Source organism: Triturus cristatus, chromosome 4_1 (assembly GCF_964204655.1).
Source record: "Triturus cristatus chromosome 4_1, aTriCri1.1, whole genome shotgun sequence".
In the NCBI taxonomy this organism is placed as follows: Eukaryota; Metazoa; Chordata; class Amphibia; order Caudata; family Salamandridae; genus Triturus; species Triturus cristatus.
The window spans coordinates 1125374107-1125394607 of NC_140585.1; the positions used below are offsets into that span (position 1 = coordinate 1125374107).

At 47.7% G+C, this 20501-nt stretch overlaps 1 protein-coding gene across 1 annotated transcript in view; it reads right to left on the minus strand.

Annotated features, from left to right (window-relative positions):
* The window catches only part of LOC146856132 (uncharacterized), a 376777-nt gene that overhangs the window by 54025 nt on the left and 302251 nt on the right, over positions 1-20501 (minus strand). Inside the window, exons 24-26 of the mRNA XM_085651211.1 lie at positions 15840-15966; positions 2360-2470; positions 339-452 (exon numbers count right to left, since the gene is read on the minus strand). Coding sequence (XP_085507337.1) covers positions 339-452; positions 2360-2470; positions 15840-15966 — 352 coding nt within the window. The remainder of the gene's footprint in view (positions 1-338; positions 453-2359; positions 2471-15839; positions 15967-20501) is intronic.

Below are 20501 nucleotides of genomic sequence, written 5' to 3' on the forward strand. Positions count from 1 at the left end.
AGCCAGGACAGAAGGCATGTACTACAGACCAGGGCATTAGCAAACATTTTCTTTTTCCAGTAACAGTTTAAATTGGATAGTAGGAGATACTGTTGTCGATACAATGCTCATTAACCACTGCGGATAAAAAGATGAAGATACAACAGATGTAACAAAGAATGTTCATTAGTGTGATACAGGATAGGTTCACTGAGGTGTCAAACGTTCGACAATATCAACATTGCACCTCACTACTAATATAGTCAATATCTATTCCGCTTCAAAGTTCAACTACTGTTTTGAATTGGTTGTTCGGATCACCTTCCTCACCAGTGACTGGAAAGTGTCACGCTCCTCACCTGTGATTGGACAATCAGTAGTTTCCTCTTCTTCCCAGGCTTGAGTGTTGTTCAGATGCATGGATTGCGTGTTACTTGTTCTGAACAAAACACTGGAGTCAGTCATTCTATCACCTGTTATGGGAGGACAGCAACTCATGAATTACAAAGTCACTTTAATATTATTTATTTTTCCTTTCACCTTATATTCCAATGTATGTGTTCATCCTGGTTTCTTTATAAATTACTTGTGGTCTTCATGCCAAGATAGAGCCATGTGATTTTTGTTGGATGAATAAAACAGACTGCTAGCCAAGCAATCAATTCTTAGACAGCTAACATTCAGACATATTGGTTAGTATACAGAGCTTAGAGTCAATTTCTCTTGCTTTACGCACCATGTAAATACCCCCACTCCCCCAAATACATACAATAAAATCAACCTTTTTTTCTCTATATGTCTTAATACCTGTTCTGTGTTAATATCCGTTCTTTCTCCTTTTTCTTTGTAGAACATACCCATCCTTCTTTCATATGTGCCTATTTGTCTTTCCTCATGTCTCTCTTTCCCCCTTCTACACCCTTTATCTGGTCATTGCCTTCCTTTGCTCTCAGGTAGATTTTTTTCTGCAATGTCTTGGCTGTAGGTTTGAACACATTTCTGATGTTGTGAACATAAACAGATTCACTGATCGTGCCTTGAATGACACAATCCATCTGCATAGTAAGATATGCAACTATTTGCTGGCTGATTTAAAAATAATAGGAACCTCATTACCAATAGCTGGGCCAAGATGGTGCTCAGTACTGTTTTTAAGAGATATAGGGATTATCTCTAAATATCAAACAAGTTGAAAAAAAGCAAACTGTTGAACATTTTTACATGGGACACATTCATTATTGTAAACTTTTGTGAATCTAACCATTTCCCATAACCTATTCCAAGAACTTTACCTACTGTGATGCCTTCTTTTTCCAACAGCGTACTCTTGACAGTTTTACAGACAATGGCATGCATGCAAGCTCCCGACAATGAATTTAAGATTACACACAAGAAACAAATAAACCTTTGATGGAAACTTCTAAGTATCGCCCACCTCTTTTCATCTCCTCTTTAATGAAGCTTGGAGGACACACTGACAGTTGGTTCTCGTTCCCTATGGCTTCATAAGCAGAAGAAATCAAATCAAAATGGCCCCCCTCAATTTTTTCGCCTAGCTCATCACTAATTAAATAAATGTATGGAAGACGGGAGTGTTGCTAGTATTTCAAATTAAGAAACAGCTTAGATTATAGGGAATCCTTTAGGAGAGCTCCACCACAATAGCAGGAATCTAAAAATCGTAAGCGATACATTGACTATTAGCTAACTGACATCCAATGTACAAGACAATCACTGCTAGCTTAATCTGGGATGCAGTTGATGCGAAACTTATCTGCCCCCAAACTCTAATTCAGATACAAAACCTTCTATGTCAAAGGCAATCCAAACAGCAATCACGCCAAACAAATAAGCAACTGAGTGCACCTGAACGCATCCTTCAGTTTCCTTACAAAGTGGATAAGACCATCCCATTTTACCAGAAGTCTTACACTAGGAAAATGAGAACTGAAAAAAAACCCAGATCATTTCATGCTATTTATGCTATCAGTCACCTTTTATCTCAAAGCATCCTAGTGATTTAACAGAAAGTGCAGCACATAAGCATTCAGCTTTATTCGTGAGCAAAGTGAGAACTGCTACAACGGAGAAGTCATTGTACATTTTGTGAAGATGGTAAGACCAAAGAAAAGCTAAAACACACCCAATTATTTGAATAAGAACAGTTTCAAGGTGTTGTACATTTGCAACTACTGGAAGTGACTAAAAGGGTCAAAACACTGGCCACATCTTCAGCATCGCTTTAAAAAAGATACCTGGTGCACTTGTATGATTGAACATGCGTATCTGTGGTTAAATAGGCAATTACATGTGTGTGATCTTTGGAGGGGACCAGCCTGGGCATCACTGATAATTCACAGCTAATGTACATTTTACTCACTAGTGACGCGATCAATCTTGCTTCTTCTTTCAGAGAGTTGGGAGTCCCGATGATAGTTTTTTTCTCTTTCTTTATCTCTTAATGAACAGACAGTGCTAGCGATAAGAGGCCCTGTTATAAAACGAAAACAAATGTAATTCATCAATATGTCCTTCCATACTGACTATCAGTGTTATCAAGCGCACAGAAGTGTAGTGATGGGACCAAATTGCACTACAGCTCATTGAAATGATGAAAACACAACTTAAGACAGAAATTACACTTACATTTCATACATCCATGGAGAGAGAGAGAACAGTGTAAACCCTGAAGAAATGATCAGGATCTAGTCTAAAAGAGCATCTCCCGCCAAAATCTCATTTTGTTTTTAGTTTAATTTAGGAATTTAGTTTACAGGTTCTCTCAGAAATGCACATTTAAGATGAAAAGGGTAATCTGGGTATGTGTGTGCATGTGTAAGAGAGACAAAGAAACATGTGGAGATCATAAAAACCTGCTGATGTGAGCATTACATTTATGTCATCAGCACTCAGACTGTTTATTGAAGTATGTGTATGCCACATCCTATGGAAATTAAGATTACATCTCAGCACAGTAATCTTTGGATCACAAAAAGACTGCTGTATGAGGGCATGATACGAAAACCAACACTGCGGGCGTGTTACTGGTGAGCTCATCCTAATAATACCTTGGCTTGCCAAGAAAACGTTTAAAAAAGTGACAATCCAATATTTAACTAGGTTACTACAAGAGCAATAGAATAGGTTACTACAAAACTGTGGTGACGCACACTGATCCCCCTTTCTCATACATGGACAGGAGTGTGGCACATGGGCACCAACACTGAGATGGCTGCTTGCAACTTGAAAGGCTCCATTCGATCCTAGGTCTGCCGGCTTCTAATTGAGGTGCAGCCAAGCCTCCCCATCAGAAGACGGAAGCAAGCTTAGTGAAACCATCCTAAAAATTGGATCCGAGTTGGCATAATAAAAAAGAAAAGATAGCGTAAGTGGGTGGAGCAAGCAACACGGAAGAGGAGTTGGAATCACAGATGGAGGGTGAGGGGGAGCAACAGGAGGGAGGTGGAAGCAGCACGTTCCGGGCAAAGGCAACAAAGGGGGCGCAGATGGGCGAACAAACACAGAGGGCACAGAGAAGGAAGCAAACAGCGAGAAAGGAATGTGAAGCTGTGGAAACAAGCTGACAAGAGAGTGTAATGTGGAGCCTGGGGTAGAAGCAGATGGACGACAAAGCAAAAAGGGGGAAAAACACAGAAGTGCATCACAGGGGAAGAAGAGATGCACACGGACAAAGAGCAACACAAATTCGGGGCGGGGGAAAGTAAGAGGGAGACAGACGGAAAACATGTGCATTGTTGTGAAGTGCTTAACCGAAAATAAATAGGAAGCGCCTGAAAAGCAAGCAGTGGAAGGACAAAAGTAATGCATCCATGCTCCAGGGGAGGGACAAATGTACGAAGAGGAAGGGCTTTACCGAAAATAAATAAAAAGCGCCTGAAAAGCAAGCATTGGAAGGACAAAAGAATTGCATCCATGCTGCAGCGGAGGGACAAATGTATGAAGAGGAAGTCAAGTCCACACAAGCTAATAAGAAGATAGTAAATGAGAGTGACAATTAAGCCAACCAATGGTAAGCAATGGGTGGGATATAAACTGATAATACATCTAACAACAGATAGCGCATGTGCCGTCTAGTAAGCAAGACCTAAAAATGACCACACTGTGGTACTGAATAGATTTCACCTAACAGAATCAAAATGGGTTTGAGTTGTTCAATAAGTACATTAAATGCATTGTTGTCTGACCCCATGCCAAACAGCATGTTAGGCCCCCTGACCCTGCTGGCCATGGTGGGGTTACTTCAGTTGTCGGTAACCTCTTTGGGTAAGCTGGGTGTTGTCCTGGCTTAGATAGGGCTAGCAGAGGTAGATACCTCTTACTGCAAGGAGAGGAGAAACAAGCATTGGCATACCCAATAGGTCTCGCCTTTGGGACCTTATAAGTGTTTAGCCATGCAACAGTTGCATAACTAAATACTTATAAGGTCCCAAAAGCGAGACCTATTGGCTATGCCAAGTGGCCGTGTGGCCGTGAAAGTGATCGCGACTGCGATCAAACATCAAAGCGGCCATGCGGCCGCAAAAGTAATCGCGGTAAACCGCTGCGCGCGCGCCCGCGCACATGCACTGTAGCTCTAGGCTGGCCTGGTAGCACTTTTTGGAGCCCTCTCAATATGTCTCGCCAGACCAGCGCATGCGCTGGGTCAGGCAAGACCTAAAAATGAGGAAACCAAAGAAAGTCCAGTTCAAAATGGGTCATATCACTGTTGGAGATGGGTCAACTGCCCTGAAGCAGTGACCTTGACAGGAGGATGTGAGGCAGAGTAGGCCCTGCAACAATACAGTCGGTTTCCATACTTCTCTTATCCGCAAGACAGACTAGGAAAACCCTGGTTTAGGCTGAAAATCCTGGCATGTTGGCAGTGGGGGGGTGGGAGTGGGGTTAGGCAACTGGAATTTTGTGGCAGTGCTCTGTCCACTTTTTGCCCCCTTTGGAACTATATAGATGCTGTTTTCAAATCTGACAGTGAAATGAAGCCTGCTAATCAGGCTCCAGTGCCAGAACTCTTTCCTTAAATAAAAGACATGGTCAATTGTTTAACAATTGGCCAGGACTTTAGGAGCCCTGTAAGTCCCTAGTGAATGGCGCCCCTGGTACCCAGCGCATAGGTACTATAGAGAGTCCCCAAGGGCTGCATCATATACTGTATATTGTGCCACCCCAAGGGTCCCACCACCAACTCAAGCTGACTGCCAGTGCAGGCACAACATGGCACGGTTGTATGACGTTGCAACGCATGCCTTTACAACGTATGCGTTACAACGCGAATGCCATTGCTACGCATAACCTTTACCATGAAAATGTCTTTACCACGCATACCTTTACGTTGTAAAACCAAGCATGGTAATGGCATTTTCTTGTTACAGGTTATCTCCGATCCCTGTCCTAATACCTTTCACTGCTCCCCTGTGCCCTTCCCCCTCCCGCTCTTTTTTTTTTTATATATTACCCCTTCCCTGTACCCTTGTGCGACCCTCTGCCCCCACCCACAAACCCTTCTTTTAAATATCTATCACTGCGCTACATCACTCCCTCATTCCTTTATTTATTTCTTTTGAATGTAATCCCCCTTACCTCTCCTAAGTCACCCCTTTGCACTCATCGGCCAGATCTCAGAGGCCGGACGAAACTTGGGAGGGCTGCGACCTACAACTCTGGGGCCTGTCGTGGCTGATGGGACCTCTGCCACCCGGCCCATCTCGCCTGGACGAGCTGACTGCGCCTGGAGGAGGGTGACCGTGGCTGCTCGGGACTGGCTGGTGCCCGGCAGATGCAGCTATCGGAGGGCCCAGAGACGCGGTGGTGAGGAGGGTCGGGCTCCCTGTTGTGAGCCGGCGTCCGGGTGGAGCCCGACTGTTGGGGTCTGGCTGGCTTGGGCCTCACCCTCCCCCGGAGAGCAGGCGGACCACAGCTGAGGAATCGGCACACAGCTGTAGGAATGAAGCGGGCAGCCGTACAGTATCAGCCCCATTCACCTTCACCTGATAAAGACCGGGTGGATCGTGGGCTTGCTGTGGCCGACAAAAGCAGGCCTTGCCGTAGCCGAGGGAACCTCTCCCGCCCATCCCACTGATCTTGGACGGGCCGACAGCATCTGGAGGGAGGCACTTGCAGTTGTCAGAGACCGGCTGGTGCCCATCGAAGGGCCTGGAGCCGCGGCAGTGAGGAGGGTCGGGTTTCCTGGCGGAGGATGGCATCAGGCAGGGTCTGACTGTTGGGGGCCGTTTGCCCTGGACCTCTCCCTTGGCAGTCCCCAACGGTAGTGACAGTGCGCAGCTGTGAAGGAGAGGCGGGATACGGTGCGGTGGCTGGTCTGGTCGCTGCAAGTGGATGATCCTGGATAGGGTCCTACAGTGTTGGAGCACGTGGAACATTGAGGCCCCCTAGACACCCCTCGGAACATCACAGTGTCACAGCACGAGACAGAATGAGGCAAGGAGCACGGGGGGGCATCATGGACCTTTGGTTTCCTGCCCATCATTAGCAAACCACGGGCAGTTATTATCTTACCCTTCCTGGGTGACCACGACATTGCTAACCGCCTACGCACTGAAAGTCAGCGCTATTTCACAGATATCAGGTGCATATTGGGGCAATATAGCTGGACTGGACCGTGAAGGAGCCTTCTCGACACTCTGGGATATTCTGGAACGGAGGGCCCACAGAACTCGGCTGCATTCTACGGGCTGCCTGCATCTGCTCACCCCTGGTCGGCTTTCTCTGCACGCCTAGGTCTTCCTCTGCTGCTGGTGGGGCTTGTCTCTTCACATTGCTGGAGCTGGTTGGGAAGCTCGTCGAGAGACGCCACTCTCCCTCGCTCCCGCTCCGCATAGCTCCTCCTTAGGTGTACTCATTTGGGTGGCCTGAAGTGGCTATAGAGATTCAGGAGCCTTCGACATCTTTCAATTGGAGGCCTGTAGTTGAGTTCTGCGAAGATGAGGCAGTTTGCCGGCCGACACAAATCAATTAAGCACCTGTTGCAGGCAACGCAAAGTCCCGGGGGCGGCTCGGCAGGGAGAACCTGAAACAGGAACAGACCTAGAGGGAGGATCGTCATCTTAATCGCTGCGACTTGTCAGAGTCATAATAGTGAGTAAGGTAACCACCGTCGCCGGTCAGACTTAATCTGGTGGATTAGGTTTTGATAGTTAAGGGCCACCATTGCTGAGATTGTTGGTTTTAAGTGGAGACCCAGGTAGGGGATAGAGATCGATGCCAACTGAAGGGGGAGGGTCTGCTGTAAGGCGTCTAGTGTGTGTGGATGGAGGGTCAAATTGAGAGCCGGTGATTTGTGGATATTTGCCTTGAAGCCCGCAGCCCGACCAAAAGCCTCCAGCCACGTACAGGAAAGCGGGTATGAAGGTAGAGGGCTTCTTCAGGGTCACCATGACATCGTCTGCATATAAGCTTATGGTGTGTTGTTCAACCTCTAAGAGAATCCCTCGTATCTTGGGGTTAGTGCAGACTCTGTGCGCCATTGGTTCCATGTACAGGCGCAGCAAAGGCAACAGAGGGCACCCGTGACGGGTACCCCTGACTATGGGGAATGGGGTGGAGGAATGTCCGTTGACACGGACCACCGCTGTGGGTTGACTATAGCTGCTAAGAATCCATCTAGTTAACCTGTCCCCAATACCGAAATGAGCTAGAGTGGCTGCTAAATATGGTCAATGGCATCTATGGCCAGGAGCATCCTCTCCTGGTAATATCTCTGGGCTTAATCTATAAGGTAAAGGATTCGACTTGTATTAATGCGACATTGCCGATGTGACACAAATCCGGCTTGGTCTGGGTCTATAAGGGCCAGAAGTAAGGGGTTAAGGTGGGCAGCTAAAATGCACGTAAAGAGTTTAAAGTCCGCATTCAAAAGGGAGATGGGCCTGTATGAGGAGCATGATAGATACCATGAGCATGGAGGAGGAGAGAGAGGAAGAATCCCCAACTGCATTAAATAACCTAATAAGGAGTGGTGACAATATTTGGCAGAAGGTCTTATAAAAAGAAGGCAGAGAAGCCATCTGGGCCTGGAGATTTGGACAGCTTTTGCTGGGCTATGCTAGAAATTACCTCCTCGATCCGGACAGGGCGGTTTAGTTCAGCCACCTGACTCAGCGTCAGGGCAGAGGTACAGCCCTCTTGGAGGTATGCAATTGCAGTGTCAGGCGGAAGGTCCTGCGCTATGTAGAGGTTCCAATAAAAATTACAGAAAGTCTCTACTATGTGTGGGTCGTCCCTACACTCATGTACTTGGGCAGCAACCACCATTTGGACTCCAGACTCCTGATGTTGAATGTGCAACCGGTTAGCTAGGAGATGTCCACATCTATCGCCGCCGATATAATATTGGTGACGAAGGAGAAGCGCTGTGTATTCTGCCCTGTCAATATTGATGCCAGCTAACTGGGCCTGGGCTGCATCCAACTTTCTCCAAACCCTGGGAGCACCAGTTCTCTTATGGATACATTCCAGTTCTAAGACTTGAAGAGTTAGTTGCTCCCTCTTCTCCCGACGGAGCTTATTGTCGGCAGCAGCTATAGTAATGAACTCCCTCTTGACAACTGCTTTCAGGGCGTTCGAAAGCATAGAAACTGCAACATCCGGGGTATTGTTGATAGCCAAACAGTCGGTGATTGTCTTAGTGATCTGGGCAAGGACCTCCGTGCGCTGCAGTAAGGTTTCACAAAGGAGCCAGGTTCAAGAAGATGGGCCAGAGGATGGAACTCTAAGGGTAACAGAGACAGCAGAATGATCGGATAAACAGCGGGGTTCAATCCCCACCATCTGAACTATGGAAGCAACTTCCGGCGAGTCAAGCAAATAGTCAAGTTTAGCATAGGTCTTGTGTGCATGAGAGGTGAATGTATAATCACGGGACAGTGGGTGTGCGGACCTACAGATGTCAGTGAGGCCCACGTCTGCCAGCCATCTCACTCCGTCTAGGGAAGGGGCCCCTGATTGGCCATGGTGTTGCGCTCATCTGTCAATCTCATTATTAAGTACTAGATTCAGGTCCCTTCCCAGCCTGTCCTGAAAGCCAAACACCTCTGTCCCTGCCCTGCCGAGAAATGGTTTCTGCCCCTCATTGGGAGAACAAATAGTTCCCACTGTGATAGTACAGGACCCCACCATCAGCAAATACGCTAGCAATCTGCCCTTTATCACAGCCTGCTTAGGTCCTGTCTTTCCCCGGAAGGTATTGGAAACTAAACCTGCCACCCCTGCTGCTTTTGAAGGGAGAGATGAGAAGTACTGATAAGGGAAAAGCTTTAGTGCGCAACCTGTGTTCATTCTTGGGTAGGAGATGCATCTCCTGTAAGATGTGGGTGCCAGAGTGTTCTAAATAAGAGAGAATAGAGCTTCTCTTCAATGAGTGATTGAGGCCCTTAACGTGGAGCGTGAGAAACACCAATTGGTTAGTCATGGGGGCTTTCGATAGTAATCTGCTATAAGTGGTCCCCTAAGTTGTGCCGACCACCCGTGTTGTGAGCCAAGCAATGGAGTGTCAATTAGTCTGGAGCATAAGTGACAGTAATGAATACTTATGGAATCTACCACTGGGTCAAACAAGAAAAAAAACAATTAAACGCCCCGAAGGGCAGAACAAACAATAGAGAAAAAACCTCATGAACTGTGTCAATGTCCAAGGTGTACAGCCCCATGGTTTACGGATCAAAAAAAAAAAAAGAGAAAAAAAAAAAGGAGGATATCGGTGGCCGTGACCCCACTCGCCGCCAGAGCCCTGCAGAGAGAAAGGAGAGAAATAAAAAGGGGAGCAGCAGAAAGGAAACAAGCGACACCATTCATATCTCTGTGGGGCTCGCCGTGTCTACAGCCAGTGAGACCAGGACTGCTTGTCTCTCTTCAAGAGTCTCTGGGTCTGGGCGTAGATCAGCTGGGGAAGCTCCTGTGCTCTTCCGGGACCGCTCCCTTCACTCATCACGGCTGCAACGCTCTTTCTGGGAATGCTCCGGAGAAAGATCTTTCAGATCGAGCAGTCGGCACGCCTCATCCAGCGACCAGAGTTGGTGCAATTTCCCCTCCAAGTGGAAAACCAAATGAAAGGGATGCCCCCAGAAGTACGACACCCCGGCCGCTCTAAGATGAGAGGTAACATGGAGGAGGCTTTGCCTTTCTGGAGGGTTGTCGCCACCATTTCCTGATAAAAAACTGGGCTGTGACCTCAAACCCGAATAGGGTGCCTCTGAACTCTGAGTCCGATGCCCCATCCGCGTTGAAGTGGAGTCTCTGGGCTGGGCCCCAGGCGTCTTGAGGAGCATATCTATGAGGGTGGGTTTGGTCCCTACTGCCACTTCAAGTGGCCATGGCAAGGGCAAGGTGCTGCGATGACCCTCCCCTCGTCCCCCCGTCCCCCCCCCACGAGTAGTCGCAAGTCCAAACGAGCCGAGGAAATTGTGTAATGTAACAGCAGAGCTCCAAGGCACCCAAGACGGCGTACGCTGGGCAAGCTAGGTGTCCCTGCCTGATGCCGGTGTGTTAGGGTCTTTGTGGAATGGTCACGCGAAGAGTCAGAGAAACGCTGGTTATCTATGGATGGGGCTCTGGCGAGGCAGCTTCTGTGGAGAATTCCCATTCTCCCCAGACCCACCTGACCTAAAACCCTCTATCTTTCTCCCATCACCAAGGCTTCACTGACTGCCTGGGATGGAATGGCATTTCATCTTTCCAATCCCCGCTAACGCACATTGTTGGAAATCCTGACTTCACCCAAAGCTTACATGACCGTACATTGCACCTCTGGAACTGAGCAGGCTGCACATCTATTGGCCACCTGTTCGACCTGGAGGGACCGGTCTTCTTCGAGTCACTATGAACAAACCTTGCGCTCCCAGAGTGGGAGCTCTGACATCACACCCAGATCCGCCATTGGGTACTGCACCCATCTGTCCGTACGGGAGCAGAGCGGCAGCTTACCCCCTTTGAGCATTGGCTGCTCTCGAAGACCTCCAACAAGCGCCTCATCAGAGAGTTATACCGCATGACGAGCCCCACTGCGGAGTCTTCCAAATATACCAGCCAGAAACGCTGGGAGTCAGAAATTGGTAGAGAACTGACATTGGAAGATATTTACTACTGTGCAAGACACACCGCTCACAACGTGGCTAGAATCGAAACAGCTACTAAAGTTGTCATCTATTGGTATTAAGACACTACACAGATTGCACAAATGTAACCCATCAAGATCACCCGAGTGCTGGCGCCAGTGAGGGTCCCCGGGCACTCTACTACATATCCTACGAGAGTGCCCGAAACTCGAGGCTTACTGTTCGCAGGTACTTAATGACATTGATGCCCACTTTGATACATAACTTGACAGATTTCAGGCCTACATTATCTTGGGTCTCCCCAACGTGCTCGCCTTCCCACTTAAATCCCGCCGAGGCAGGCAGATTGGTCTGGCCCTGGGGGCAGCCTTACAATACATTTTGACACATTGGGGGTATGGGATACAGGGCACATTCCCACTTACTTGGGATGGTTGCATCGAATGTGGTACATATTATGGAAGGACCGCATAACCCTAACCTTTTGTCCAACCAGGGTGCGTCATTTCCCATGCTGTGGGGTCCATTTTTAGATCTCGCCATGCTATCGCGTAAGCGATCGCGCAGCGAGACTTATGTAGGAGCTTCAGAAAATGCTCCCAAAGGCTTCCCAGGCGGATCGGGTGGCGTTTACGCGCACAACCACGCGCATTCCATTTGCCACCAGCTACTTCCTGCGTGTGCGCCGCCTCACGCATTCAGAGAGATTTAGTAAGGGGCACAAGACCTTAGGAATGCGGTTTATGGCCAGTGCATGTGAGGCATTCAAGCGCGAAGCTGGCATCTGGCATCGGACTTGAAAGCAGCAGACTGCTTTCGCCAGCGCGCGCTCGGCCTCACTTCCTGCATCCCCTCTTACAACAATTAACTTTCGTTATAACTCACACCCCATATGCTCGTTCCCTCCCACCCTTCCTTTGATGTCCTTTGTTTACAAACCACACCACACACTGCTGCACGCCACACACTGCTGCATGCCACACACTGCTGCACGCCACACACTGCTGCACGCCACACACTGCTGCACGCCACACACTGCTGCAAGCCGCACACTGCTGCAAGCCGCACACTGCTGCAAGCCGCACACTACCGCACGCCGCACACGGCTGCATGACACACTGCTGCATTACACACTGCTAAACGAAAGACTGCTGCACGCCTCACACTGCTGCACGCCACACTGCTGCACGCCGCACACTGCTACACGAAACACTGCTGCACGCCACACTGCTGCACGCCACACTGCTGCACGCCACACACTGCTGCACGCCACACAATGCTACACAAAACACTGCTGCACGCCGCACACCGCTGCACGCCGCACACCGCTGCACGCCACACACTGCTGCACGCCACACACTGCTGCACGCCACACACTGCTGCACACTGCACGCCGCACACTGCTGCACGCCACACACTGCTGCACACTGCTGCATTACTCACTGCTGCATGTTGCACGACACTGCTGCACGCCGCACACTGCTGCACGCCGCTGCACGCCACACAGTGCTGCATGCCTCACACTGCTACACGAAACACTGCTGCACGCCGCACACTGCTGCACGCCGCACACTGCTGCACGCCGCACACTGCTGCACGCCGCACACTGCTGCACGCCGCACACTGCTTTTATGCGAGTTTATGCTACTGACATTGTAAATGACAATGCCTTTTGTTTTAAAACCAAAACATAAATAAAAGGCATTGTAATTTTACAATGCCAATAGCTCAAACTCTTATAAATGCGAGACCTATTGCATTGCAAATGCTTGTTGAAGTTGTTGACGTCAGATTTCCACGAATTTATCTGTCCAAAATACCTAAAACTTCTTTGTCTGCCTGAGGCACTCCTCGCCACCAGCGAAGAGAGTCCCACCTATAGATAGGTTATGTTTATGACAGTACTGATTTTGTTTTATGTGCAACCGGGCCCGGGGTTCAGGGAGGAGTGGAGGTAGTAATGGGGATGACACGTATTCTAATGCTCTGTGGCCTGATGTAATCAACCCTTGAATTGCTGATGTATTGTTTGTTATGTTTATAATAAGAAAGAAATGTAAGCCATGAATCCTGTAGGTTACCATTCCAGGTAGGAGTCATGGCAAAGACTGCATGGGAGCTTGTTCAACCACTCCTTCATAAAGGCTATAATCTTTATCCGTGAAATTTCTAGATGGTAGTAGAGCAGCATGGCGAACTGTATGAAGTTGGTACTGTGGCATGCAGTACACTTACAAGTCGCCGAGCTTGTTTGTGAAAAGCTCCAAACATTCCAAAGCATTGTATTCCAATGACCGGCTTACAGTAAAATTCTCGGGCAGGCTGGATGTCTACGTGCCCACTTGAATACAACAAGTACATGGGAGGAGAGGACAAGAAGAACAGGGAGGGGCCACGGAAAGCATTGGTAAAGGTTCATGTGGTAAGTAAATGGGATAAGTCATGACTTTGAAGACAGAGACATGAACAGGAAGGAAAAGTTTGGGTTAGGTATGCTTTCATAGGGATGTTGCAAAGGTAGAAAGCAGATAGTTAAGGTAGAAGAGATACACATGCCGTCACTTCATATTCATCAAAGGACTCAACATCGTCAGTGCTGCACTCACTTACTCAATTACGACCTCACTCAACTAACCAGATGAATCTAAACCATACAAAATGCAGCAGCCAAGCTGACCTGCAACCTCCCACCACACTGCATCTCAAAGAGCTTCACTGACTCTTCATTCATAAACACTCTCCCTTCAAACTCCTGACAGACATTTTCAAAGCCTTATATAACATAGGCCCACAATTCCTCAAGAACAGCCTCAGCTTTCAGAAACCTACTAGCACGCACCCTGTGCAAACGCAGCACCAGAACAGGCAGTAGTGACTTCTCTTACCTGGCTCTAAAAGCCAGGAATGACCTGGCCCTACACATGTTGCCACCTCTAAAACTTTTGAATTTCCGCAAGAAGCTGAAGGCTTGGCTCGTCAACAAGGTGAGTCCATGATCAGCCCAAACTGCTCCTTTGTCAGTAGCAGGGTACCATCCCGGGTGATTGCGCGCTTTACAAATATGGTTCATATTTGTGGCCTGCTTGCCATAGTCATCCTCTGCCAGAACCTGGTAGATGTTCAGTTTGCCATATGACAGATGCATTACAGTCACAGCACCTCACATAACAGTGGACGGGACGTATGCCACATGGTCACTGAGTACTTATTTCCACAGTAGAGAAGCTCACTCAGTTTGAGAAATATAGGCCTGGAGTCATCCTTAGACAACCCCCCAAAAAACATAAACAAACCTCTTTTTCAATTTGCCAACAGTCATGATGTCTGGCCACATGTGTGTAGAGGTTTGCTTGTGGTGTTTTGTACACAAGCTGGTTCACGAGTGGGTGAGAGGGGGTTTGAATGGAGATTCTGTACAAAATGCAACAGGGACACATCACCTTTTTTTGCAATCTGCTAACTCAGCCGACACTTATGGAAAACTATCAAACCGGCACAATTCTGAAACTTCGACACCCGGAAAAGTCCAGGGTGGCATGACTTGTGTGGCTCTCACTTGGTTAATCTACCCAGAAGCCTCCTTCCGGACTCAGCAACAATCCATAGAATTCCTACCACCCAGCATTACTTCACTTGTCCCGTTAAAAAGGTGCCCCACTCGGGTGGTTGGGCCTAGCGCCTGCAACAGGAATGGATCAAACCAAGGTCAATTGGAGTTTCCCCTCGGTGCCCGCTGAGATAGCGCCCATAATCCGCAGCTAACCAAATTGCATAAAAAGGGTTGGCTTTCAGTGAACAAAAAGTGAATTAATGTGTCCATGTTGAGTTTTGGGCCGTGTTCTAGTGCGAGTAGGCCCATCAACACAAGCCAACTACCATTTTTTATCAGGAGACTTGAGGGATCGAAGGTGGTAGGAAATGTGTGGCTCTCCACAACCGTAAGATATCAACGATTTTACATTTTACCCATTATATATTTTAGTAGTGCATATATATTTGGGTTAATTAGTTTGAAAATGCTGTGTTTTTCAAAGTGCTGTTAACCATGGGCTCTGACTGGAATGAAAATATTTAGGTATACCTTTCATTAATACATTGGTGATAAAATAATGAGAAATAGGCAGGCCAGTGGATGTATACAAATATGTGGTTACAGTGTTTACTGCATAATTATGGATTTACCCCATCTGTCACACAATGTACCACATAATTCGCAAAGTTCACCAAAAACATTGTTTTTAGCACAAATAGATGAAAATAATACTGCAAGAAAATGTGCTGCATAATTGGCTTTTTTTACTGCACAATATAGACAATACTATATCACACCATACCAATGGCAGTAACAATGGTAAAGCTCTGAAGAGAGTTTTGAGGGCTGTCATTGTATTGAAACCCATATTACACAGTGGACTATGATATACTTCCCATATTTCACTGATCCCAATGAGATATGAGTTTTTATATAAATGTATTTTGTGCAATAAAAGCACCCAAACATGTAACAAATACATATGTACACATTTATATTAAATATATTATATAGAGAAGAGTATACATAGACAGTTTTCTAGATAAATCCAAGTTGGCCTTCAGAAAAAAAAACTCAATGGCTTGGCAATCCCAGCCCTAATGAGATCGGATATACAGCAATCTTAAAATTCTTAAGGGCACTTCAAAGACAGAAAACCAAAGCACAGTCCAAGGATCTTGAAAAAACACTGAAATTATATAGATGTTTAAGCCTGTAAGTAACAATAGATGCTACAGCCTTACCCAGTGACATCAAAGCATGGTGAATTTCCTTCATCACATTCCTATACAGATCCTTCTGCCATTCCTCTAAAAGTTTCCACTCTTCTTTGGAGAAATGGTCAGGCACATCAAGGAAAACAACCTGTGACTGGGGCAAAAAATATTATGTTACTGTCTATGGAGCTCCCTTCACTTAAATACAATCTCAAATTAAGACAGAATAGGATTTATTTAGGACACCCCTTGTCTTGAGTGATGAAGATTGTGTATGTGTGTGTAAGAATGAGTTCATATTAGCAGGCAGTCTGTGTTTAAAAAGACAACATAATTATTGCTGTGAGAAATATCCTTCAGCCAATTCCTATGTAATGGACACTCCTACATATAAAAGAATAACCTTGCTATTGTTACAATATTCATGCAGCAGTAGTAACTGGGACATATCCCATTCCTGTTCGCCTAATCGCTATTTCCCCACTGCCATTCTTATTTAACACTCAAAAATACAATTTCTTTGATCGCTACAATCCACTATTATGACATTCCTGTTGGCAGGTAGACAGTCCTCTATTGCATTTGCATAATGCGTCTTTTTTCACCCTATGACGGAGGACTGAAGTGGCGGATGTCGCTTTATATTATTACGCAGGCCAGTTTATACTCCTAAATAACTGGTTCTTTGCAGACTGCAATGACCAGAGCGTACTTTCTGGTCTAGAATCTCTTGAAGAGTAGGATATTTTTTCCTTGCTTTATGGCCCATTCTTAAGATTGAGATTCCCATACACCACTAACACAATGTTGTCCTGTTGCCACCGGGTGTTCCAGTGGATCGGGCAGAACAAAGTTCTAACCACAGAAACTCCATGGTGATATAGTACCTCTAAATTGGGTGATATTTGCAAAGGCAACAACATCAGGTCATTTGCGTAGTTAGTGGCACTTGTGACATACACAAATCCCAATTCTATGAATACCTCGGATTACGCCATGCCTTGGATGACCCCGCTGGGGGAACTAGATGCCAACCCGAAAACAGCCCCCTGGAAGCTCACTTAACAGTATGAAAGCTTGGGAAAAAGGAAATATCCAGAACATACCGAACACTAGTGGAGGCAAAGATGGGCTCTCAGGTCCTCACTATATCTATGTGCCTTATCCTTATTCCAATTAAACACTTGCATAGCAACGTAGCGTTTTCTGTCCATAACATGAAAGTTAATCAAATTTGCTATTTTGATTTATGGGTAGGAAATTTTGCTCAACCTCTACAGTTTTTCCCCCCATCTTCTTATTCATCCCTGAAGGGCTACAGTGGCAATGCAAGGACAAAACAAGGGTCCCGTACATTAAGATGCCATACATATTTCTGTGCTAATGCAGGATGCTAGTTTCCGTGGAACTTAAAAAGAGATATGTGCATGGGGCATAGCTATCAATAATGCAGCAGGTGCCATGGCACCGGGAGCCGGGCCGACATCATTTCAATTAAAGCTGTATTTTACTACCCAACTGGGGAGTAAAGGAGACCATTTTCCTTGTTCGCAACAGGGCCTATGACACCCTTGCCTCGCCATTTGATATGACCCTAAGGCAGGGGTCTTCAAAGTGTGGGGCGCGACCCCCAGGGGGGTCTTTGAAGTGATGGAAAGGGGGTCGCGCATTCCCAGTCACACTTCTGCCCAGGCCCATCGGACAACAAGGGATTCAGCCCCCCTCCTCCCCCGTAGTGTGTCTCAGCTCGAGCTGCTCTGGGCTCCGCTGGGCTGTGTTTGCAGTCTTATCTCCAGCACAGCCCGGCAGGCCTGAGTTTTTCACAGGTCGTTAAAGATTATTTGCATGTTTACATACCTTTTGTAAACTAGATACTGAGACTAAGGTGCCGATTACGATCCGGTAAAAACTGGGTACGAACCGTCGGTCGGAGCGTTTTCCCCGTCCGACTCGTACCCGGTCGTAAAACTGTACAAACATGGAATTACGATTCGCACGGAAACACCATTTCCGTACGAATCGTAAAAAACACCGACCGACGAAAATATACAAACGAATGTGATCCGGGAATGCTGCGACGTGACGTCGGGACGCTTTCAGGCAGCGTTTCACGACCCAGGAATTACGATTCGAACCGACAGCAGTCCGGACGGCAATATTTCCACGGCACCCAAAAAGTGCCGCAAAAGCGAAGTACGGCGCGAATCGACCAGAGTAGGTGGGCCGGTACGCACCGTACCCCCCCCAGCCCCCGTAGGTACGCGCCGACCCCCCCCCAGCCCCCGTAGGTACGCGCCGAACCCCCCTGTATGTACACCCGTGTACGTGTCGAACCCCCCGTGTACGTTCGAGTCGAACCCCCCGTGTACGTTCGAGTCGAACCCCCCGTGTACGTTCGAGTCGAACCCCCCCCGTGTACGCGCTGGGGGTACGCACCGTACATACACGGGTGGGGGTACGACTCGAACGTACACGGGGGGTTCGACTCGAACGTACACGGGGGGGGTTCGACTCGAACGTACACGGGGGGGTTCGACTCGAACATACACGGGGGGGTTCGACTCGAACGTACACGGGGGGGGTTCGACTCGAACGTACACGGGGGGTTCGACACGTACACAGGTGTACATACAGGGGGGTTCGGCGCGTACCTACGGGGGCTGGGGGGGGGGGTCGGCGCGTACCTACGGGGGCTGGGGGGGGGGGGTCGGCGTGTACCTACGGGGGCTGGGGGGGGTCGGCGCGTACCTACGGGGGCTGGGGGGGGGGTCGGCGCGTACCTACGGGGGCTGGGGGGGGGGGTCGGCGCGTACCTACGGGGGCTGGGGGGGGGTCGGCGCGTACCTACGGGGGCTGGGAGGGGGGGTCAGCGCGTACCTACGGGGGCTGGGGGGGGTCGGCGCGTATGCGGGCACGTCTCCATGGTTGCTATGGGAGTTCGGTGCGGACGGTGTTTTTTCCATACGGTTGTAACATCGGACGCACGGGATGGATCGTGATTCCTCGGTCGGACTTCACCTTTCACGTTTGTACGGTAAATCGTACGAGGACATGTCGGACACATTTTCCGACCCGAGGACGTGTGGGGAATGATTCCCAATGCGGTTCGTATGGACTTTTTACCATGCGAATCGTGATTGCCAGTTCGTACGGCACTTGTACGATTCGTACGGTAAAAAGACCGGATACGAGTCGCACGGGGATATTTTTTACCGGATCGTGATCGGCACCTTAGTGTTTTTTTTCTAGTTCCAGTACCCCCTGGGCCCCAACTCTGCCTTTTCCTTACATTTGTATTTTACATTTACTGCAGCAGTGTGTTAGAATGCATTTCATGAAAAGAAATATAAAGTAGGTTTGTAAGAAGGAAAATACCAGCCATTTGATGTTTAAAGAGCCTGCAAAGGCCTCCTCTTGACACTAAACGGGATTGTAAATAAAATCATATGCATTCATTCGTAATGTGACTTTTCTTCTGTCTTTGTTCCCTTTAATTATCACTATTTATGTTTGCTGTTCCAAGTACGCACAGATGAGTGCTGAAAAATACAACTTTAGGTAACTTCTTATTTTTGTACCGTCTGGGACATCAAAATAATGAACTGGCAACCCTAACCATAGGACTGGAAGTGTGAAGCAGGATCAGCATATTATTTATTTCCTCCACCCTCGATCCCTGATTAATGTCATAATAGCAATAGTTTAACTTATATCTTTAAACCCTACGCTGCCGTCAATTATATGCTGAATTACTTCAAGTGTCTGGGAATGCACCCTGCATTCAGAGAACTCACTTCTCATTCTCACACTTCACTTTCACGCTCACCCTGCACTCACAGCGATCACAACGCACTCACACTGATCACCATGCACTCACATCATTCACCCTCTCACCCTGCACTCACAGTGATCACTCTGCAATCACAATGCACTTGCGTTGTTCACCCTGTACCTCAGCCTGCAGTCACACTACTCATCTGCACTCATGTGACACCTCATTCACCTGCCCCCGCACTGCTCAATTTGCAACTCGCTCAAACAAGCCCATAATTAACCATGCATTCATTCGTCCCACTCTGCACTTACATCCGCACCCAAATTCATAAGGTCACCTCACTCATCCTGCAGTCACTCCTCTTTCCCTACTCTCACATTGTTGCATCGCTCACCGTGCACTTACATGGGCACTCTTCTCATCCACAGAGTGCAGAGGGTTAATGTGCCTGCTACAAAGAACATGTACTATGCAGATCACAGAACTTAGTCTGAGTAAACTATGAGTAGCACTACAAAAATAAATGTTTGTCAGAAATGTGCTACAGAGAGATGAGGTGGTTTGTTGGCGAGTGGTAGTGAGGGAATTTATGGAGAAGGAGGAAACGGGGGATGGGGCACCAAAAAAGACTGTTGCGCCGTGTGTGACCAGTGCTATGGCCAGCCCTGCCTGGGAGTGTAAGCCCCCCGCGAAGGTTGGGTCTAGTGACTCCCATGCTTCTGCCTATTACTATTATTATTTACATTTGTAGTGCGCTAATGTTAACAAAAGGTGTGCTGGGGCTAATAGCCATCTGCTGCCTGAAGGCAAATGAGAAACATACAGAAGGGGAAGGAGAACCAGCCAAATGGGGTGACCTACAGAGTATAGAGGCAGTTTTTTATATCTTCCTAAAGGATAATAGATTCTTGGTG